Here is a 22585-nt window from a genome sequence, read left to right as displayed (position 1 = left end):
TGTGAATAATTGTATATTGGTATCTCTTGATTTTCATAAATAAATATGTGCATGATTCTGTAAAAGATCTTGGCTTCATTCGATACCTATCGACTGTATTAATAATAGACATCCCCCTTCATAAGAACGCGAGCGGTACGCAAAAGATCCGCTGACACGATTCGACCATCCTTAAACGTCGCCCCGATCTCGACCGTCCCGCTCGGGTGTCCAATAACCACCGGCCTGCCCTCATCCCCACCCTTTGCACCCCGAACCTGCGCCGGCAACGTCCCCGGTATGTTCGCCGCGGCGCCTAGACACAGGGCTAGTGTTAACGGCACTGCCTTATGCGCCTGTCCCATCGATAACGCGAGACATCGCAGATCCACATCTGTGTCCGCGGACTCGGGAGAAGGGAATAGCAGCACGATCTTCGGCACGCTTTCCGTCGTCGGGTCCAGCCCCATCGCCACCGCGCCCGCTCGCCGGATCGCTTCTAACCGCCCCTTCAGCGCCGCGTCCGCTTCTACGACTTGTGGTGTTAATGTCGTTGGGTCCGCGTCTCGAAACTCGGACCCGAGATCGCGCACCCGTATGAAGACTCCCGGGTTCGAGATATCGACGAGCGAAGCCTCGACCTGGCTTCCGTCAGACAGGGTTAGCGTGTCGATTGCGTTTCCGGTTGGCAGCGCGGCCCCGGTCTTGGCGCCGGCTGGGTCGAGGAAACTTAGTTTGATAAGGGATTGGGTTCCTGGGACCCCGGCTATGGCGTATGTGCCGTGGGGTTGGTATTTGGGCGGGGAGGAGGGGGAGGAGGGGGAGGAGGGGGTGAGCGGGAAGGTGGAGTGGATTAGTTTGCTGGTGTTGGTGTTGAAGATGCGGACGAGTGCTTCCCTTTCCCTCTCCCCCTTCCCCTTCCCCTCCCGTTCCTGCTCAGCGACTGTGTCGGTAAGGGGAGGCTTGACGAGCCCTAAATCCCAGGCCACCGGTCCAACTGCCGCAGACATATTCCCGCAGTTCCCGGCTAAATCCAGCGCTCCGGACTGGATCACTACTTGTACAAAGGTAAAGTCGATGTCGGCGTCTGCGCGTGAAGACGGCGATATCACGCAGATCTTAGACGTGGAACTTACGCCGCCGCCGATCCCGTTGAGTTGCCGCCCGTAGGGGTCCGGGGAACCCATTGCCGGGGCTAGGATGGACGGCCATTGCGTCTGTGGGGGGAGGTGCTGGCGTTGGATTATTAGGCCGTTGGAGGTTCCGCCGCGGACGAAGAGGGCGGGGAAGCTGCGGTTTGCGGGTGTGGGTGTAGATGTGGGCGTGGTGTAGGTGTTTGTGTCTGCGGACGCCGGTGGGGGTGGCGTCTTTGGGGCACGGCTTCCTGCAGCGGGGGATGTGTGGAGTGTGCGCCGGAGGGCGCGGGTGATGAGGGGTCTCATCCGGAGGGAAGGTGTGGGTTTCTTTACTAGCAGGGCTATTGCCTCTATCGGATGAGTGGCGTCGTTGAGATGTTGAATTAGATAGTATCATTTGTGTAGAAGGAATACAGTGATATTCGGTACATTTGCACAGTAAGGAGCTCTCCAATTCACCCTTGTAACCGATCAGCCCTCGGCAGAATCATCCCGCCAAATGGCATCACTTATACCCGATTAGGAAATATAGAAAAGGGGGGTTGGGTTGTGGCGTACTTTTCCTTTTTTCTGTCTCGGGATGGGTTTCACTTCCTTTCAGCTTTGCACAACTTTCGTAACTCTAAAGAATTTTTAATTCAGAGGTCCAAATGAGAAATAACTCATTCAGAAGATGCGAGAGCGTCCAGTTTTCCAGAATCCTTCCACATGAAGTTACGGTACGATCCTCGAGTTTGGAGTACTTGTGGGATACGAAGAACATCCCATTCCTCGAAGAGATCGACCACGGGTTCGGATGAGGTCGTGCATGTGAAAAGGAACTTCAAAGTCGCTGCATGTTTCCCGCTGTGGGTTTCTAGTAGTGAGTGTAAGATGTATCTCAGCGCACTCCTCGTTTTCTCTTCCATGAGAACGTCGATGCCCTCGAGCACGAGCACAACGATGGAAGTGGCCGGTAGCTTTTTCACCAACCTCCTAAATGCCTTGCAGACGCCTTCGATGTCGTCGTTGGCTAGGTCGTTTTGACTGGCTTGAAGTTGTTTGGCACCGAACCCGTGGAATTGGTCTATCAGTTGCGACAATAGCGCCGTGATAAGCCCTTTCGGCCTGCCAAACATATCCCGCCGTCTGTTTCGGTGCTGGCTGCAGAAGAAAGCTAGAGGTAGGACGAACACGTTGGAAGTGTTGTTGCCATGATCAGCTTGCCTAGAAAGCTGCAGTATAGATTCCAAGATCTGAGCGGAGACGTATGATATCTCACAATCACCCGAGACGGCGCAACCGCCATCTACAAGCAACACCGACGATCTGTTTAGTGACATCCACGCCTGCAGTTGAGGGTGGTTCTGCATTGTTAAGATCCGCTCCGCGTCCAACCCGCCACCCGAACCCTTACGGATACTAAGAAGGTTTTTGTAGTCGTTTATAAGAAGATGCTCGTCGAAGGCCAATTTTTCAAGCAAGTCATTGCGAGCTTCCTTAGTGCTAGGTACGTCTTCACGAGACGCCATCTCTAATTTATGTTGTCTTCGTGCACCTTTTCCCATAACTGATAAATCCGTAAGTTAGAACGTTCCTCCTAGGTGGTTGGTTGACTGGATAGATACTCACTTCCGGGATGTAGTTCTTGTAGGAGTTGGCACAAGTTCTCGAGGACTTCGCTGCGATCCCGTATCAGGGCCATGTCCTCGCTAGTTTTACCGAGTTTGTGTGCCATCCAGTGTTGCAATTTCATCGACTCGTCATGACGAATGTTTCTGAGAAACAGCGCGTGCTTCTCAAACCGCGCAGCAGTCCTCTTGATATCAGTCATTCGGTCTTTAAGACCTTCCGCGAAGCCTTGAGGGGTAAGGAGAAACTTTATCCCAGTGACTAGAATGGATTAGCAACAGGTTCGTCGTGGGTGAGTCGATATTCGGAGCTTAGTTACCAACGGGGTTCTTAATAAACCATAGGAGGATGTGTTGCATCAGGTTGAAAAGAGATACGTATAAAGCCGCACTCCGCCTGTGTAACTCCTCGTCTTCCGCGTGTATGTCAATATACACCGCGTGGTCGTTGATGATATATGGGATATCCTCTATAGCCTTGTAAACGTCCTCGCGATAGTTATGCGATCGCTCTAAGGCCGTGAATACAGCTTTTAGTCCTCCGCAAAGCACCGAGCTGCATGGTACTTCGTTTGGCACCATCGATACGAAGGTCGATCCAATCTCTGCCTTCTGACATAAGGTACGGAAAGCCCACTTGATTTTGCCCGTAAATCCGCTCGTATCGTGATCTTTACTTGACAGAGTATCCAGCGTATTGCACGCTGATACCATTGAGTTTTCGACATCTATCCAATTGTTCAATTCGCCTAGCTTCAATAATGGCTGATCCCGCTTCTTTAAGTATTTGTTTGCAGTCAAGATCAACTCGTTTGCCGGCGCAAAACATGGGCTATATAATTCTTTATAGCTATTGATGTATATAAGTTAGTAGCTACCTATTTTTTGGGCGAATTCGGATAGATAAGAGAGTGGACTTGCTTGTGACGAGAGGAGTTCACTGCATTCAGCTGACGGTCGGCACCGCTGCGATAGATAACCCCAGAGCCTGCCGTAGCATTCAGCGATGGATGCCGGCTCCCATCCAGAACCATCACGGCAAACTCGGGGACTTCTGGATGAGGATCACTAGAAGATGAGGAATCCATTTCACTATATATTATAATTAAGATGAAGGTAAACTAGCAGGTAAAGACTCAAGCGAGCCTAATAAGAGGATGTGAACCATATGAATGCACGACGCGTCGCTTTTGCACTTTCGAAGACCTTTCAGGTAAAGCCTTGCCTATAAGAATGCTAAATATAGACCTACATTTGGCCCCCAACAGCTCTAGAGGATTATATAATGGGGGGTAACCACCATCAGGTAGAATTTAGAAATGTAAGAATTTTCAAACTGTCAAAAGTAAAATTGGCCTCTTTATTGCACAGTCTCACGATGGCAGAGGTATCGGCCCCATCCATCGAAAATGCTGTCGCGACGACAGAATCTGAGGTTGCTGGTGGAAGCCCTCTTAACACAGATTCTGTCGACGTAGAAGCGAAGACTCAAGACAAAAAGCCCCCTTCTAAGGAAGTGGTTAAAAAAGAAGAAGTTAGAAAGGGCTGGGGCAACGAATCTGACGATGGATCCTCTTCAACTACATCTGATGGCAGCCCTAAATCTCGCACTGGTATAGTAAATGTGATCAAGGTCCTCGAAAAGCATCTTCTCGCAGCGAAGAGGGAATTGATTAATTCCGACTCAAATGAGTTGGATGAGAAGTACGTTAACCCGACCACGGCTGAACATGGGTTGCCTCATATAGGCAATGCTAAGAATTTGATAGGGAAGAGGAAACTTACCAAGGAAAAGTCGAGCGTCTTCCAATGTCAGATTGGATGGCTAAGACATCTATCGACCCGAGCCCTCGTACGGTTGCTTTCAGGGCATATTATCGCGAAGTGCCAACAGCAGAAAGGCGGATATCCAAAGCCTCATCGTCTGATCCCGACTCCCTCCGGGCTTCTGAGCAACCACAGAGGGTCGTTATCTCGTCGCCATATTTGGAAACGGAATTGGTCAGGATTACCAACATGCCAATGAGCGCTCTGCCTATCCTGTAGGTTTTCACCTCGAAAACTATAACCAGATTCAGGGGTTGTTCGCTAATGTTCACTCTCTAATTTAGCATGAAGCCACCTTATAAGGTACTTATACTCCTTTCCCCTTTCCGAAGTAATGATATTGACAAATTAAATAAGGCGTTTGTACAATATTGGCCAGAAATCAAAACTCGATTGGCTAAGTTGAAGGCCGCGCTGCTGAAATTGGAAGCTCAAGAGACTGCTGAGCCAGAATCGAACCCAGCTAGCGAAATGGAAATAGACAACGCCACTGATAGCGACCATAGTGACATTCTAGACAAAGATGCATCGTGGCTTCGTTGGAGAATATCGCATCTTGAGGCCTTACACAATTTCATTGAAACGGAATTAGGTCACCAGCTTAGGATTCGAGCCCAGATCAAAGACGGTACGGTCAAATCGATAGCTTATAGTGACCTATGGCAGCTATTCGAGCCCGGCGACATCTTATACTCCGTGGAAAACGGGTTTGAGCAGCTTTACAAGGCTTATTCAGTATCGGGTGGTCAGATACGGTTGAGAAACCGAACACCATACGAAGCGGAGACGATGAAAAGAATGGCCGAGTCCCGACGTGACCGTAGAATGCGGTATCGCGGATGGGACACAAGTGGCGGAAGCGACGTCGATCAAAATGTGAGTAATAGTGAGGATGATTGGAATACGTATCCGCGAGGTGCTGCTATTGGAATTGGCACCTGGACATCCCTCACTATCGACTGCTTCAGTATCGGTATGGACAGCACACGCCTCGGGGCAATCGACGGGTATAAGCGAATAGAATGGTATATGGGCGAAAGGAAACTAAGCGATCTCCCCGTGATCCCATTACGCTTCGTTCCGGACAAGGATGCTATAGTTAAAAGGCTCGAGGCACGTGGCCTAAGATGTGCACAATGTTACGGGCACAAGAAATACGACGGATTCGTTTACGACGCGAGAGGCCGTACCAGGAGAGAGCGACTCCAAGGTGATGTGTTCGTGGATTTCGCAGAATACTACCGCAGGAAGAGGACTATTGAGCCAAGGCTAGGTGTTCTTCAACGAACATCGCCAGATCTGACCGAGGTCGAAGAAGGATCGGGCAGAAAAGTTGATCGATTCTCCATGGATCATGAAATCGACCAGCAGAAAAGTGACGTCTGCCTCGCTTCCTTTTTACTCGAGACGCTGCCGAAAAGCCGCGAAGAAGTGGTCCAGGATCCGGAACAGCTAAGCTTGATGCGTCATAATGTTATCGCATTTGCATTCAGGACTCGCAAATGGGGTTCGTTTTCCATACCAACGCATCAACTCTGTTAGATACTAATTAAGTGATAGTTCGACTCGAGATTGATTTCCTAGAAGACATCGACAAAAGCGTTGAAGCTCGCAACAGCGGTTTCGAAGACCTAGTCATCTTGCCGAAATATCGACGACTTCTCGTATCTCTTGTCGATAGCCACTCATCTAGCGCCAACAGCGAGCGTAAGAACCTCAAGAAGGACAACAGGCCTCTGAATCAGCTAGACCTGGTGCGTGGAAAGGGGCTAGGTTTGATAGTATTACTCCACGGCCCCCCTGGGACGGGAAAAACCAGCACGGCCGAGACTATTGCTGCCTACACCGGCAGGCCGCTCTACTCGATGACCTGTGGTGATATCGAGGACAATGTCGAAGAAGTATTAGAAAAGCATACTAGCCGAGCTGATAAATGGGGATGTGTGCTTCTCTTAGACGAAGCAGACGTTTTCCTCATGAGACGTGATTTCAAAAACACAGAGCGGAACTCACTTGTGTCAAGTGAGCCGATCCCACAAACCACCCCTACACCAAGAAATTACTAACAAACCAACCAGTTTTCCTCCGAACCCTCGAGTACTACTCCGGGATCCTCTTCCTAACCACCAACCGCGTCGGCGTGATCGACGAAGCCTTCAAATCCCGCATCCACATCGCGCTGCGATACCCCAAAGTAAAGCTGCCGACCACCCTCGCGATCTGGAAAGGGTGTCTGGACCGGATCGAGAAAGACAACGAGTACCGGGACATCCACATAAGATTCGACCGGGACGAGCTGCTCGAGTTCGCCGAAGGGCACTACCACAAGTACCACAAAAAGAACGCGACCTGGAACGGGCGACAGATCCGGAACGCGTTCCAAACGGCCATCGCGATGGGGCAATACGAGCGGATGCGGAAGCTGAAGAAAAAGGGGATAACGGAAGAAGAAGCGGTCGCCACGGGGAAGAGCAAATGGCGGGTAATCCAGCTGACGAAAGACAACCTGGAGACGATCGCGGAGACGGCGCAGGATTTCGACAAGTACATGAAGTCGGTGCACAAGTACCCGGACGTGGAGATCGCGAAGGCGGACCAGTTGCGGGACGACGACTTCAGCGAGTCGTCTGAGGAAGAGGAGGAGGAGTACGTGATCCCGATCCGGCAGAACACGTCGCGGAAGGAGGGGAGCAGGAAGAATGCGGCGTCTGCGAAGAAGGCGGGGAAATCCGTTGCTACGACGTCGAGTCGAGCTTCTCAGTCTAGTAAGCAAGCGATGAAGAAGAAGGAGCGGAGCTCGTCTGGGAGTGACGTACCTGTCGAGGGAGCTAGTTCGGAGCAGGGGACGGATGATGATAGTTCGGAGTAGATAAGATTAGACCTGCCGTCCGCTCGTTGATAGAATGAATATATATACCTTTGATATCAAGTCAAGATACTTACCTACCTTATGAGGGGGTGAAAAGACCAGACAATAAAAAAGCATGAAGAATTCATTCTCATCTTATTAAGCAACGCAAATTTTACATACATGCGTTGCCAACATAGCTCAAGCTCTCAGTGACACCGAATGCGCCGTTTTTTTAATGTACAGGAAAGTGACTGCCCTACTCCTCTTCGTCGTCGTCCGCAGCGTCTGCCATGCTAGTATCCGCAGCACCTGCGCCCGATCCATCGTCCCCTTCAACCTCCGCAGAGCCACCGGCTTCGTTCTCGTCCTCGTCGCTATCGTCGAGAACTCTACCGCGGCGAGCGTTTCTAGTCGCGCGGGTAGCAGTCACCTCCTCATCGTCATCGTCGTCCTGGCCGGCTGTATTATCCACATCCATTCGGTTCTCATTATCGTCAGCTCTCGACGCGTCGTCAGCATCTGAAGCAGGCGAGCGATGATTCTCGATGGCTTGGTCGGCGCGATCCAAGACGTCATCGTCATCAGAGCTATCGACCACGATCTCCGCAGACTTGTACTTGGTGTTTGATTCTTTCTTCGAGGCAAGCTTCCGCTTCTTCTTCGGTTGACGCTCCTCTTCAGATTCGTCGTCGTCATCGTCAGCTTCTTGCTTCTTTCGCGAACGACTCTTTGGCTTGGCCTTGCCGCGCGCCTTGTTCTTTGCTTTTCGGCTGACCCTTGCACCCGTCTCGCTGTCTGTCGTCATGTCGGCTTGCATTCTCTCCTGCTCTTCCTTCTCTCTCTGCTCAGCTAATTCTCTATCGTGAGCTGCGATTTCCTCGCGTTCCTTGCGGATCTTGTCTTGTCTCTCACGCTCTTGATCAAGAGCCTTTTGACGTTCCTCTTCCCGACGTTTCATTTCGGCCTGTCGCTGCTCTAGGGCAGCCGCCAGCTTCTCCTTGTTCTTCTCCTCGTACTCTTTCTGTTTCTCGATTTGACGTGCAAGCTGCTTGCGTTGCGTGTTGCGAGCCATATTTGCTCGCTGCTCGAGATCTGTTTTAGGATAGGGGGGGTTCGGATGGGTCGCAATCTCGTCTAAGGCAATAATAGCTGCTTCAAGACCTTCCGAAGCTTCCTCGAGCTGGGCTAGGGTGCGCTGGGTCTCGGGTACATTCGTTATGTATTGGACTTGTTGAACTTGAACGAATGCGACATTGAACTTGAAATGGATCTGGTCCGGTGAGACTCGAAGGGCCTATAAAACTAGTTAATTTCTCATGTCACGAGTTTCGTTGCGATATTCTCACCTCTCTTGCGAAATGTAGAGCGTTCTTGTACGCGTCTAAATTTCGCTCATGTCTGCCTCTGTTCAGCCACGTCCGACCGAGACATGCTAGGATACCGGCATCGTCCTGCTTGCCCTCCTTTGACAACGCAATTTCGTAATTCTCAATTGCTTTAGAGAATTGTCGCAACTCCGCGTAGATATGCCCAATGTTGATATAAACATTTGGATCCTTGATAGTCTCACGCACCTTCAGGAAGATAGGAAGCGCTGCTTTATAATCCTTTCTATCTTCAACGAGTGCAATAGCAATTCCCTGAGCGGCATGGGCGTTCTTTGGATCTAGCTGTAACGCTTTATCGAAGAATTCAACGGCACGTGTGTACCCAGAAGATCGTTTTATCTTCTCTTGTTCGGTATCTCGGCGCATCTCACGAGCAGCCATCATATATAGATTACCCATGCCGATAAGAGCGTAGCGGTCATGCTTGTCGTGGTGTTGAAGAGTGTGTTTGTAATGTCGCAGCTCTGGATCCTCGTTGACGTTACCTGACCGCTTTCGAGAGCTCACTCGGCCGAGATACCAGCCGTACAAAGCACGAACCTCAAGGTCCGATGAATTCTCTTGCTGCAAATGTGCGACAGCATCCGGGCCTTCCTTATTAGGATTCTTCCGTAATTTGATATATGCCAGTCGTGCCTTAGCATCTATGTAGTTGTCGTGGCGGACTAGTAGCTTCTCATATACATCAACGGCTTCATCTGTAAGGCCCTGTGACTCGTAGCTTCTGCCGAGGTTAAAGCTGATAGTAGTAACCAAAGAGTCCGTATCTTCGTCCTCGCCCTTTTCGCTAATTCGCATACACGAACTCAACGCAGCTTCGAACATCTGGCTTGCTAGGTCGTGCTTCTCGGCCTGGGAGTAGAAACAACCAATGTTGTTTAGTAATTGAGGGGGGAGATTCTTGCGCAGCGCATTACGCAGAGCTGACTCGTCCTCAACATCAGTTGGGTGTTCTGAGGCAGGGATTTGGTCTAATTCGAGTTGTTCAACTTGCAACAGACATTCAAGGGCCTTCTCCGGGTGATCACCCTCGTATAGACGAGCTAAGTTTAGCAAGATTGCTGAATCAGGTGACAGGTTCTTCTTGGGGTCTTTCCAAGCTGTGCGAGCATGTTCCAGATAATCTATGGCTTTCCGCATCTCTGCAGACTTGTCCTCCTTAGGAGAGGCATACTGGTTAGCAAATACTTCTTCGGCGTACAGAGTACCTAAGAGGATCATAGCCTCGTAGTTTCGTTCATTTTTGCTAGCAGATTGAATGATCTTCTCGAGGCGGAGCTTTGCCTCGCCTAGATCATTATTCAGAACGGAAAGTTGGGCGACGCCGAATTTGGCGGGCAGGTAACCTCTATCCAGGCCACCTCTGGCTTCATCAGCGCGGCGGTAATAATCGGCGGCAATGTCATAATTGCCACTGTAATGCTCTTTTCGAGCAAGGAGATACCAACCATCACTTGCAATCGCGTTGACGTCGGTGAACTGAATAGCCTTGTTGGCGAGCGAGTCTACATAGGGGAGGTTCTTCGTCGACAGGAAGTAATTGGCAAATGTTGCGCACGTCAACGGCTGGTTCTTGTCGACTTTGAAAGACTTCTGCGTGTACTCGTTCATAGCTTTCTTGTAGAGTCTAATAAACTCAGGACCATTCGTAGGAACCCGACTGCTGGCGTCTAAGTAATATAAACCTAGTAGGATGTTGGCAGTCTTCGATTCTGGGTTGATTTCCAGACTTCGCTCCCATGCTTGCTTCGCATCGTCCTTGTACCTAAGCTGCCAGAGGCAGCATCCGATACCAATTCGGGGGTCCGGATCTACTAAATCAGGCATCTTTTTCAAAACGCTCTGATAGACCTCCAAGGAATCCTTGTAGTTGCCTAGACCAAATAGGGCTCTTGCTCTTCCAAGCGAGGCCAACATGTTTTTGCCCTGAGAAACCTTACTCGCTTGGTCGAAAGCCTTTAAGGCACTCTTCAGGAGATCGGTCTTATCTTTTTCATGACCAGCCCTATCCCCTTCGCGGCCAACTCCGGGGTTTTTGGAGGGCGTCTGCAACGACGCTTTAAGAAGTTGCAGTACACCACGGGCCAAAAATAGTGGCGGGAATGCCGGGTTTATGCGTGATGCATCGTTGAGGGAAGAGGTGGCTAATTGGAGGTAGTAGTCCTTCGTCTTAGCTTCGGATTGGGTATCGTTTTCGGGTAGAACACGAGGTGCTTCGCGACTTTTCCAGAGATACATCCAACACAAGCATGAGATTATGCTGAGTTTCTCTTTAGGGTTGTTATCCTGCATGGCGTTGCCACCACGGTTGAGCATCTCAATGGCATGATCAATCTTCTTCTGCTTCGCATATGCAAGAGAAACTGTCATCCAGTAAGTGCGCGCAGCTTGCTCGTTCTCGAATAGTGTGCAGAGTTCGGTCGGATCATCCACCAGGTCCTCCAAGTCAATCTCGACGGCCTCATCTTCTTGGTCTCCTTGAACAGGAATATCGATAGCGCTAGGGATGTCGGCGAATCGTTTGCTAATTGGCGCGGGAACCGAGTCGCCATTGTCGGCGGCGTCCGCATGACCGTTTCGCGTCGCCGACATTCTGAAATTGTGAATTAAAGATATAATAATCAATGAAGTTAATGCAAGTTAATGCGGGTTGATGCGACCGTGCAGATTCGGCGGCGTTGTGAATGGAGGGTGAGGTGTAGGTTAGATGACAAGCGCGATGCGCGTCGAGGTCAAAAATAGGCCTTGTGGTTAGAGATGTTAAAGATCATCTCCAGCCGAAGGCATGATAAAAGAAACTTTGGAAAATAATTGAAGAAAGCGTTTCCAAAGTGATATGCACAAAATGATTGGTATAGGAAGTCGCGATATGCCTGTCAATGACACCGTTAAGAAGGTGCAAGGCTCGTGTGTTTCGCGGATGAGGCTGAGAAGATATTAAAATAATGGAAGATGCCCAGGTTGTAGCTTCCAAATACCACCCTGAAACCGACTAGCGTTGATATTCAACAGGGGTATCCTATTGGTTACTCCTTCGACAGGGACAGTACGGCGGCAGGGCGGGCAGGACGGGACGTCTCCAATCTGTGGCGCCGATAACCGATAAGATTACGATAAACAATAGGTCCTCCCACATTTCTCTACTTCAACAATGCCTCTACGAAAGGTGATACCAATTTAAATCTAATTCGGACAATCAGTGTTACAGGTGGTTAATAATGCATATTAATGGGATATCCCCTTTAATGAATTGAGCGGGTTGAGTAACAGAATATCCAGGCCGTCAGGTACCTAGGTGCAAACGGCAAGTAGTACCTCCTAGAAATATTAACCAATCAGATCGCGTGTTTAGACTATTTTACGTTAGCAATGTACTTCGTAGAAGATCTCGATTATTCAGAATGAGATGGGCTCTCTCCCTTTTTCTTAACAATCATCAAATGCTGCCTACGAGAAAAACCTTGTTTTATTGACATTGAGCTAATTACCCATTTAAAATAAAACTCAGTCGACTCATGTTTGAATCTCAACCAGACATCATCCCATATCTGCCCACTACTACTTGAGTCTTAAGTATAGGTGTGCTCTTCTAAAACTATAATTCAAGAATAATATTTCAAAAAAGACCTCCAAGGATATAGGATCGTGATAGTATGAAAACTTACAGCAGGCATTTGTCAAATGCCGCCGTAGACGATGCCGGTCATACATCGGATCCGGACCCGGGTCCGCGCGCCGACATTGCTACCTACCTAGGCACATCGGACTTCCGAGTTAAGTACCAGTCATCGGCTGCGTTTCAAGATCTCTCCACCAGATCCGCTTCAGCATTTGTTTAGGTTTGAAAGGATTCAGGAACAGAAAGCTCGGCCTGTAATTTTCGTTCCACCTTTACTTCCACGATTGTCTTGTAGTCATGGCCCACAAACTGCCTCGAGTGCTCTTGTCCCCTTTCCACTGTCAAAATAATTATCCCAGTCTTTTCTTTTTTTCTTGACTTACGTACTCTCATCTGCATCGGCCTATATCCAATTCTATTAGGATATGTATACTTCTCTTCGTCCCAGTTGACGTTATCTATCATTTGAGTCTCTCCTTAACCATTACCTTCTCTTCTACTTCATCATACAAGGAAACGAGCAGTCAAGATGTCGAAGGACGCCGTAACCCCTACACTGATCACTGTCATATTCATCCTTTTCACTGGCCTCTATGGCTTCGTGAAATTCTCCTATGAGAAAGCTCATGTTGATATCGTATGCTTCGTATCCTCCGACATATGTCATCTATGAAAGCAGGCTAATATCAACAGGCTCACGTCGTTATACCTACCACGGCGGAAATCAACCCTCCAGCCCTCTTTGTACCTCCACTAGTTGATGGCGATGGCATCGGCCTCAAGAAATCCGCTAGACCTCTCTTCACTTATGTGTACACTGAATCTCTGAGTGCTCGAGTAAACTTGATCTTCTTTCTTAGTAACGGTTTACGTAAGTCGTCCCTAAAATATAGCAACTCCATGAATGCCCAGATCGACAGTACTTAAATTTGATGATTAGTAATTGCTAACTATGTCTTCAACAGACGACGCCGCTGACTTCATTTTCATCCTCAACGGACCCACAAATGTAGCCACTTTGATCCCCAACAGGTCCAACATTCAAGTTGTTTCACGATCAACGGAATGTTCAGATCTGACAGTGCATGATGAGATACTCCGAAAGGATGGGCTATGGAAGAAATATAACCGATTCATCATGCTCAGCGCCGCAGTTCGGGGACCTTTCGTACCATTCTGGAGTCGAAGCTGTTGGAGTGATGTGTTCCTAGATCGAATTACTGAAGATGTTAAGGTAACTAAGCCTTTCATGTGCTTCCAAAAACGATACCTTGCTAACCTTAGCTTTCTAGCTTGTTGGTATGAAGGCAACTTGCCTACCTAAATTCCATATTGAATCAATGATCTTGGCTACAGACACGATTGGTATGGAACTCTTGCTAGACCAGCCCAAGGGGTCATCGGTACCGTATACATTAGACGATCATCGAAACCAAGTGGTTGTTTCCGGAGAGCACCTCAGTAACACGAAACAGAATATCCGCGGTGGAGTTGAAGCTACAGGAATAATCAAGTCTGCAGGTTATAAAGTTGATATCGTGATACCGTCATTCGCCAAAATCGAAGATTACGAGGAGAATTGCGCCGTGGACTCGGTTGAAGATATGACCTTTGGCCAGCAAGATAACATTCATCCGTATGAAGCTGTATTCATCAAGACAAATCTCGATACCGACTCGGACACCGTTGCTCGACTCACAGAATGGCACCAATCCCGTATCATGAATGGAAGTTGGGATGCATGCCATCGCGATTCCTAAGACCATTGAACCTCAGTGACCAATGGAAAGGATCATGGCAATGATTATATATTATGCAGGTGGAGATTCCAATGGCCTACTAAGTAGACGGTGTTCGTTTCAATACGAGGTTTGTTTTTGTGCGAATGCTAGGTAAAATAGCATAAACATGTATTTTCTCCTCTCTCCCCTCAAAGTTTTATTGAAACATGGAATATCGTAGTAGTTCCTCGACCTTCAAGATGAACGAATATGAAATCTAGAAGTAAAGATGGATCTTGTATGTTGGTGAGTCACTGCGTGTTCACAGTGTATATAAAATTGTCTGATAAGATAGGCTAGCTAAAATGTACGAGGGCCAACAGTAAGGTTATATATCTAAAGAAGGATACACATCATAACAATTCCTCAAGGACCTGTTGAAGACAATGACTTGGCTCAATTGGAAAGCCGTGTGTATGAACCGCTTGCGGCGCAAGAGGTTGTAACCACGGTAGCTAGGGAGTTCGAGACGGGTCCTTGGGACTTGTTTTTTTTTTTTTTTTGCTTTCTTTTTATGTTATTTTTTCCCCTTCAAGCTTCTATCACACATTCTCAACTGATGCTTTCATATCAATACTTTATCTAGCTAGCCCTTACTACTCGTCACTTGAGCTTGCACAAAGTAGCCGCGTTAAATGAGAACTATTCTACTATGGTGATTGTTACTTTTTTTTAAAGAAAATAATGGTATTTTCCGCTACGCTCATCGCCATATGCTAAGATGCATCAAAATAAAGTATCTGGTATCTAGGTAGGAAGTCCTCCGCACAAACGCCATCGCCGACCCCTTTTCCCTAGCCCTATTCCATCGCTAAATAAAGCACCTCAAAGGAACATGTTAAACCCATCCCCTTTCGACTCTCCGGGCGCCGTATAATCCACACCTCCCACACTCGTCAAGTCCTTCTCGAACGCGTTCTGTATCCTAGCTACCTGTTCCATCTGGCTCAAGTCCACCTTAACGCCGTCGAATGCAGCAAGGCTCTCCGCCGCCTTGATGATATTCTTGATCTGCCGTCCATTCATATCATGTCTCGCCAGACTCTCCAACCCGTCCTCATCCACGTCGACTCCGCCGGGCACGCGTCCGCATAGCGTCCTCCAGATCTGCAGGCGTGACGGGAAGCTTAGGTCTGTGTAGCGGATGGGGACATGTATCCTGGACTTGAACCCGTCGTCGAACGTGCTCACCCGGTTCGTCGTTAGGAAAAGGATGCCGCTGTAGTACTCGAGCGCCCGCAGGAAGACGCTGACCATCGCATTGCGGTGCACGTCGTGCAACGACCGGCGCTCAAGAAACACATCTGCCTCGTCGATTAGGAGAACCGCTTTCCACGTCGACGCCAGATCCATAATCCGCGTTAAATTTAGGTCTAGATGTCCGCTCGACACGCCTAGATCGCCGGAGGATATCATGTATAGGGGTCGTTTGACGTATTCGGCGACGCATTCGGCTGTGAGGGTTTTGCCAACGCCTGGGGGGCCACTGCTCGTAAATCGGTATTAGTAACTTCTCAAAAAAGGGGGTTTACCTAGTTATCATTTCGGGGAGTAGGGGGTTCAGAAAAAATATCGAGTGGGAGAACATGGAAATCACAAATTTCGGAAAGACGTACTGCAGCACACACACAAGCCCCTGCCCCTTTCCCTTCACGATATCATCAAACCCATCCCGACTACTCGAATGCGTCGACACGACTGCCTGCACCGTCTTCTTTGTATCCTGATCGAGCACCAAGTCATCGAAACATCTCTCGTTCCACTCGATCGGAGCCACCTTATCCACGAAGAACTCGAGAAACTGCTTCACAGCGAACGCGTACCCCCTAACCGTCGCATTAGCCACCAACGCATCCTCATCCGACAACTTCTCGAACGCGCGCTTCTCCGCCACAAACCCCACCGCATTCACCGTCTTCCTCTTCCCTCCTCGAACCTGTCTAACAGCATTACTCCTCCCGCCCTCCGCACCGCCCTTCCCGCCAAACTCCACAACATCAAAAGTATCATTCGCCTCCAGCCGATGGTACGTCTCACAATCAATCATAACCCTGCCCTTAACATTAATCCGCGCATACCCCTGCTCCGTCTTCCTCAGCGCAACACCATCATACTGTTTAAAATGCTGCCCAACAAAGCCCTCGAACTTCCTCCCCCTCCTCACCAACACCTCCCTAATCTCCTCCCCATCCTCAACCAAGTCCAGGGGCATAGTAGCCAGCTCCCTCAACTGCCGGGTTCCCGCATACTTAGCCACAAACAGCTCCGCCTTCCTCGTGCCCAACTTCTCGCCATCAAAATCCACAAAATCCGCCCAAATATTCAAAATCGGGGAATCCCCGCCCTCATACCAACAACTATGAACGCGGAACGCGCGGTGCTGGTTCAGCACCTTCGCATGAATAATCTTGCCGGGCGGAAACAGCGTCCAGAGATGCTCGTACGAAATCGCTCTTAAATCACCGACACAGCGCTCGAACGCCGCGATCTCCGCCTCGAAATGCGTGCGGATCCACTGGACCAGCAACCGCAACTGCGCAGCGGCCTCCTCGTCCTCCTTGAACCGCGCGCGCCCCTCGCGCTCGAGCTCCGCGCGGTAGTAGAAGAGCGAGTAATACGGGCTCTCGATCTGGACGTCGTCGACGTCGACGGGGTCGTCGGGGTAATCGCCGATGACGTCTCTGAGCAATCTACGCAGGGGCTCCGCGTTGACATACAGCCGCGTCGTATCGAGCTCGTCGTCCTCGTAATACACCCTCACGAGACAGAACGCAAAGAGGCGCCACCAGTCCTTCTGCTTGGGTTTCTTGACCTCGTCCTTGCGCTCCTTGTAGTACTGCTCGTCGCGGTCGTCCCAGAGTAGATCGAGGTGTTTGACCTCGCACTTCATGGACTCGTCGCGGGTCGTGGAGAGGCTTGTCGTGGTGTTGGTTTTCAGGCTGTCCTTCGCAGCCTTGCCGGTGTGTCGGAGCTTGAGACGCTGGGCTAGATGCGAGATCGTGCGGTTTACTTTCGCTATCGTCATTTTGGAACGGGATATTAGGCGTGGTGCGTCGAAACGGAGCTCGCACGAAAATTCTATGTAGTTACGCATTAAGAATACCGGACTAGGTAGGTACGTGGGTAGATATATGGGTGGGCACAGCTTTTCGGGTCACTTAAGGGGAGGGATAGATTGAGCGATTGAGGGCAAAGAGGCGACAGGGCTAGCAACGCCTTAAATGATAGATCATAAATAATTATAATTCTTAGATGAGAAGAGAAAGTCTAAGAGCATCAATGCTTGGAAAATAAAAAAATTAACCGTATTAGAAGATATAGCTAGTAAGTTCGAGAGAATCGAGGCTGGCTGAGTCAACACGGCCGTGAGCGTTCAGGCAAGTAACACGGTAGATAGATACTACGCAGGCTGCAGCCATCGTAACATGATGCGAATCCTCCACCTCGAGCTCATTCGAGGGGAAGCCGGAGTATGGACTTAAGGCAGCCAGTAAGACGACCTTAAGAGGCAACCCGACGAGCTGCATGGACTATAGAAGAAGAAAAAAAGGAAATAAAAGCACCGAATGGGGGCGCTTTGATGGGATACGGCATTGTGGCATGCCGCTAGTGAATGCGCCTTGCGCCGAACGGGTAAGCAGAGATTGTGCCGGTATGACCGATCATGAGGAATATTCGCTGGCGAGGCTGGAAGATAATGAATGTTTGTTCAATGTAGTATGTAGGTCAAGCTGGATTGTAAGACAATGACTCGAGAATACTACCTTGTTCGTTGAGGATCCAGTGGAAATATAGGACAGATCCAAGCCTTCTCATTCGATCGGTGACTCGTAACACTCTGCCATGCCAATAAACAGTTACGAGGCTATGATTTTCATATCCACACGCGCTTGCAGTATCGTAAATTTATATTAGAATCAGTTGTAAGAATAAAGGGGGCCACGTACATTCCTACATACAAGATCCAAATACTCATTGACGGCCACGTAGGAAGGGAATCGAAGAGAACGTTGATTCTGGTTACCGAGTAACCAATCGTACCAATCTCTTTCGCGTGTATACGAGATTTTAATACACACACATAATCCTACGTCTACTTTCACCCGATTATTATCAACTACTGAGCCAAGTGATGGCGAATCGCAAGTGGCCATGGGTATCGTCAAGTATTCAAATATGCGTATGTATACATTGCTTGCAGCTTCGTCTCCCTATGGTAGGTGGGTATCCGGTAAAGCTTCAGCTGAGATAAAGATATTTGGGAATTGATATGTTTGGTTCGATTCGCATATCTATATTTGTCGAATTACGTATCATCTTCGCCGCGCGCCAAGGCTTGCAAAATCGACCCTCAAACCCTCATTCGTCTCTAGAAGTTAAAGCTTCCCAACTCTCCTTGGCTACCATCATGCCACCGCACTCTTTTCTATGCAACCAGCCATTGCTATGAACCCAGGTGAGTTATTCGTATCTTTATTGGTGTGACCTCGTAACACATCCGCGTTACGACGTCCGATAATACGCGCAGCCTTTATTGAATGAATGCGCCGCATATCCATAGCATATTAAGTGAAAGCCCCATCTATGTGTTTCAAATAGCGACCAACTCTTTCATGCAAATTTTATGACCCCAGATGATTTGGGACCTCCCAAAGACCGCTGCCTCCGGGGGGTATATGGGATTCGACGAGCAGCCGCTCAACTCATCATTTTTCGTCTCTCGGATCATCCTCAGGGCGAAGGGATGCAATTAAGGAATAGGGTATCGTTATTAAATAAGCGTTTATTTGGCGTTCCTCCGGAAAGCAAGTAGTTCGGAGAGGCTTCCGAGTGGGCAACCGTGCTTCAAGAAGTCGTGCTGCAACAGCTCATCCGCCGAAGCACGACTCTTGACGTCGACACACAAGCAGACCGATAAGAAGGCTTTGAGCTCCTTGCTCAGCTTCTCTGGTTTCTTCAGGCGCGGCGTGCCGTTGGTTGCGATAAGGTAAAGGGCCTTCAGAGGCTCTTCGTTAAGATATGGTGGTTCGGACTCGATCATCTCGATGGCCATAATTCCGAGCGACCAGATATCAACCTTCGGGCCGTACTCCTTCTGTTTGACGACTTCAGGAGCCATCCAATAAGGAGTTCCGACCATGGTTGCTCGTTTGGATTTGGTCTCGGTAAGTTTCGCGCAGAAACCGAAATCGGCTAATACTTTGTTAGTGGCCAATAAAAATACTGTCATGTCCGAGTACTTACTAATCTTCACATTTCCGCGAGCGTCTAGAAGAACGTTGTCGCTCTTGATATCACGATGGATAATGTTCTGGGAATGTAAGTGTTGCAATCCACGGCAAGTCTAAATAGCAAGTTAGCAACGTGGGAATGATAGAAAATTTTCAGAGTACCTACCTCAAGGCAGATCGTCGAGATCTGTTCTTCGGTAATGACCGGGTTGTTGTCAATGACATCTGTCAAAGCACCGCCCTCCATATATTCCATGACAACCCATAATTCAGCGTTGTTGTTACGTAAGAAAGCGTCGAGGAAGTTGACAATGTTTCTGTGCTTGCTGTCCTTCATGACCATGATTTCGTTGACGATAAGCTCCTTGCGCGGTTGGTGCGCTAGATCCATCTGCTTAATAGCAACTTGAGCCCTGGATCCTTGAGACCGGAGAACCTCCCGAGCAACTGAAGAGACAGCACCCTCTTTAACCTTGGCCACGTAAACTGAACCGGAAGCACCCTGTCCAATCTTCTTTTGCTTCGAGTATGATAGATTGGGATCATCCTTCGAGACGACTTCAATCAGTTTTTGCATGACCTCCTTCTCGGACATCGTAGACATGCGAACATCTTGCTTCCTTTCGGATGCCGATGGCTTGGCCGTAAGAGCAGCCTCTGCGGCCTTCACACCGTCATTCTGCTGGGGTGGAGTGGGCTTTGCCGGCACATTTAGAGGCTTAACAGGAGCGGGCATACGTGCCATCGCCGGGTTCTGAGATTGGCCATTCGTTCGAGGTTGCTGCGGGCTATTGGCATTGTTCGGGTACCGAGGCGCTTGTTGGTCGTTCCGCGGTGGCATTCGTTGCGCTTGGTTAGACTGAGGATCGCGCGAAGTTGAAACGGAGCCTGCGCTGGTCTGAGAAGAAAGTGGAGGCCTGTTAGCAGACGCAGATCCAGAGTTAGGCGCCGGCGGAGCAGGTCGTTGAGCGCGGAGGCCGTTGACTTGTTGGTTGCTTGATTTAGGAGCGGGTGGTGCTGCTCGAGTAGGATTGTAGCGATCTTGCGAGCCAGGACTTCCATATCCACCACCACCACCGATCTCTTGCTGGGCCATAGGCACTTTCTTTTGGGGAATCGAAGCATTATAGGCTTCCAGATCACGCCGATTCTGCTCCTCAATTTCACGCTGTCTCTGCTGCATCTCTCGTTGCTTTTTCAGTTGTTCTTCGCGCTCCGCATTAGGGGATGGACCATAGCTGCCGCCAACACTCTGCACCGGCGGTCTTTGTGACATCTCCGGGGGGTTCGGTCGAGGCGGAGGAGTACCTTGCTGTTGTGACATGTTACTGTAGCTGCGTTGCGAAGGTGGCATGGGACGAGGAGGCGCAACAGAAGCGCCACCGCCACCGCCATATCCAAGCTGCTTATTCTGTTGGCCAGCGGGAGGGGGAGTTGGGGTGAGACTTGGATATTGCTGAGGGTTCTCAGCCCTCTTAGTGAGATCTGAGTAGAAATCCAAAACCTCGAACACGGCCTGGGGGTTACGCTCGTAATCTTCCTTGGTGATGGCGGAAGAGTTCAACAACTTCGACCATTCAGGCGGCAAGCCTACGAATTGACCGGTTTGTGGATCAAAGCCAACGTGTACTGCATGAGAAAAGTTGGTCGGATTGCTTACCCCACCCATAGTAGGGCAGCGACCATAGAGAAGGTCAATCCAGTCATAGAGATCATCATCACTCTTGACCTTGATATGTAAAGTCCTAATCGAACCATCATCATCTCCGGGACTGTTGGATGACCCCTGCGCATGCCTCTTGATCTCGAAGATAGTGCCCGCAGCCTCGACTCGTCCGACATTTAGGACGTCTTTTAGGAATAGAGTATAAGAAACTTTTCCACCTTCAGTTTTGTGGAAATCAAGCGCTTCCTTGCGCAGAATAAGATATTTTTGTTTCCATGGTTGGATGAAATTCCTGCTCTCCTTCACGTTGGCCCAACCCTCTTTTATAACCGCAACGCCTCCCATGCCATCCGTCTGGTTGGATCGCTCGCGGGCGAGAGGTAAAGATATGGTAGACCCTGTGTATGTAGAGGTGGCAGTGCGCGTAATAGGCGACGAGACCACGTTCGTCATACTAGAATTCATGCTGCCGGGATAATTAGTGCTGGGTGTAAGATTGAGACGAGGCCGGTCCATTGGCGGTCGCGGGGCAGGGCCTGGGTTCATAAACTGGCCGGTAGTGTAGACGGTTCTATTATATTCTTACAATCAGCTTAAGTGTTCTCAACGGGGTGATTATGTATGGTCAAAGGCAAACTCCTACGTCGGGGTACAACTGGGATTGGACTGATAGACTCCGAAGTCTGTGTTCCCCGCTTGCGATATCGAGAGAAGGTTGAAAATCGTGGGAGGCAGGTGATCGAAGACGGGACGAGTGGGTTCGTTGTATTCTAATTAATTCGATAAACTTACCCGTTCGGTGCCGCCATAGTAGGCAAGGTTGAAAAAAATAAAATACCGTAGCACTTCTGCCGGGCGGAGAATCGAAGCCTTCGTGGTTTACGTCTTTAAGGGTGATGTGAAGAGCGCCTAACTTGAGAGGCTTTGTTCAAAATCAAGGCTAAAGTAAAGCGCCACGTCGTTAGTCCTAGGATCACTCATAAAGATCGGGACCCCTTATTTCGATCCAATCTAATATGCGGCTGAGGGGTTCGGCTAACTCACCCCGATGGGGACCAAGAGAGATTAGAAGTGCGGTGAGAGAGTATGGAACCAATTCAAACATTAAGCGCTGTTTTCTCGAATTCCAAAGTCGAGATGGATTGTAAGATCCGCAAAGAAATGGAAGATTAATCGACTTCGAGTGCGTGGAGATGCTGTCTTGAAGTCGATTTCAAAGGAGTCGGCTGGTCGGGTAAGAAAGAGACAAACGAGCGGCTCGACTTCACATCCGAAACCAAAGCATCAATGCGGTATCGAAATGTCGGGGCTTCGTTATTTTTTTTTTCCTTCTTTAGTTCCCACCCGTATATAAGTAAACCGACCTATAAGTTAAGCAATCAGACGAAGAAGCATAGCAATCGCAATTATTAGGCTATCGTTCTCTTCGATAATGACACAAATCCCCCTATTACGCTGAATTGATCGGGGAGATACGTGATGGATGTGTCTATTGTA

General features: G+C 49.2%; 7 protein-coding genes across 7 annotated transcripts; 2 read left to right on the top strand and 5 right to left on the bottom strand.

The window, feature by feature from the left end:
• GGS22DRAFT_109445 (DUF453-domain-containing protein) lies at positions 1-1599 on the bottom strand. The gene has a single exon (XM_047957898.1). The coding sequence runs from the start codon at positions 1419-1421 to the stop codon at positions 99-101; it is 1323 nt and encodes a 440-aa protein (XP_047821267.1). The 5' UTR covers positions 1422-1599; the 3' UTR covers positions 1-98.
• Positions 1600-3899, bottom strand: GGS22DRAFT_109444 (uncharacterized protein). Its single transcript, XM_047957897.1, has 4 exons — positions 3647-3899; positions 3046-3575; positions 2727-2987; positions 1600-2664 (listed from the first exon to the last, which is right to left on the bottom strand). Exons 1-4 carry the CDS (start codon positions 3811-3813, stop codon positions 1778-1780), a joined length of 1845 nt encoding a protein of 614 aa, XP_047821266.1. The 5' UTR covers positions 3814-3899; the 3' UTR covers positions 1600-1777.
• Positions 3900-4407: 508 nt separating this feature from the next.
• Positions 4408-7481, top strand: GGS22DRAFT_157159 (uncharacterized protein). The gene is made up of 5 exons (XM_047960460.1): positions 4408-4767; positions 4837-4855; positions 4910-6059; positions 6113-6574; positions 6631-7481. The coding sequence occupies exons 1-5, from the start codon at positions 4535-4537 to the stop codon at positions 7419-7421; spliced, it is 2655 nt and encodes an 884-aa protein (XP_047821265.1). The 5' UTR covers positions 4408-4534; the 3' UTR covers positions 7422-7481.
• Positions 7482-7537: 56 nt separating this feature from the next.
• Positions 7538-11705, bottom strand: GGS22DRAFT_109436 (TPR-like protein). The gene is made up of 2 exons (XM_047957896.1): positions 8750-11705; positions 7538-8697 (listed from the first exon to the last, which is right to left on the bottom strand). Exons 1-2 carry the CDS (start codon positions 11381-11383, stop codon positions 7660-7662), a joined length of 3672 nt encoding a protein of 1223 aa, XP_047821264.1. The 5' UTR covers positions 11384-11705; the 3' UTR covers positions 7538-7659.
• Positions 11706-12616: 911 nt separating this feature from the next.
• GGS22DRAFT_109434 (uncharacterized protein) lies at positions 12617-14388 on the top strand. The gene is made up of 4 exons (XM_047957895.1): positions 12617-13047; positions 13104-13281; positions 13376-13644; positions 13703-14388. Exons 1-4 carry the CDS (start codon positions 12940-12942, stop codon positions 14168-14170), a joined length of 1023 nt encoding a protein of 340 aa, XP_047821263.1. The 5' UTR covers positions 12617-12939; the 3' UTR covers positions 14171-14388.
• Positions 14389-14742: 354 nt separating this feature from the next.
• Positions 14743-17910, bottom strand: GGS22DRAFT_157153 (P-loop containing nucleoside triphosphate hydrolase protein). The gene is made up of 2 exons (XM_047960459.1): positions 15808-17910; positions 14743-15677 (listed from the first exon to the last, which is right to left on the bottom strand). The coding sequence occupies exons 1-2, from the start codon at positions 17283-17285 to the stop codon at positions 15017-15019; spliced, it is 2139 nt and encodes a 712-aa protein (XP_047821262.1). The 5' UTR covers positions 17286-17910; the 3' UTR covers positions 14743-15016.
• A 749-nt stretch (positions 17911-18659) lies between these two features.
• On the bottom strand, positions 18660-21877 carry GGS22DRAFT_109401 (Pkinase-domain-containing protein). Its single transcript, XM_047957894.1, has 4 exons — positions 21732-21877; positions 19589-21659; positions 19436-19535; positions 18660-19384 (listed from the first exon to the last, which is right to left on the bottom strand). The coding sequence occupies exons 2-4, from the start codon at positions 21632-21634 to the stop codon at positions 18975-18977; spliced, it is 2556 nt and encodes an 851-aa protein (XP_047821261.1). The 5' UTR covers positions 21635-21659; positions 21732-21877; the 3' UTR covers positions 18660-18974.
• Positions 21878-22585: the final 708 nt, after the last annotated feature.

Source organism: Annulohypoxylon maeteangense (assembly GCF_022496945.1).
Source record: "Annulohypoxylon maeteangense strain CBS 123835 unplaced genomic scaffold GGS22scaffold_4, whole genome shotgun sequence".
NCBI lineage: Eukaryota > Fungi > Ascomycota > Sordariomycetes > Xylariales > Hypoxylaceae > Annulohypoxylon > Annulohypoxylon maeteangense.
The sequence above is the reverse complement of the archived record's forward strand: the minus strand, read 5'-3'. Positions and strand labels throughout refer to the sequence as shown.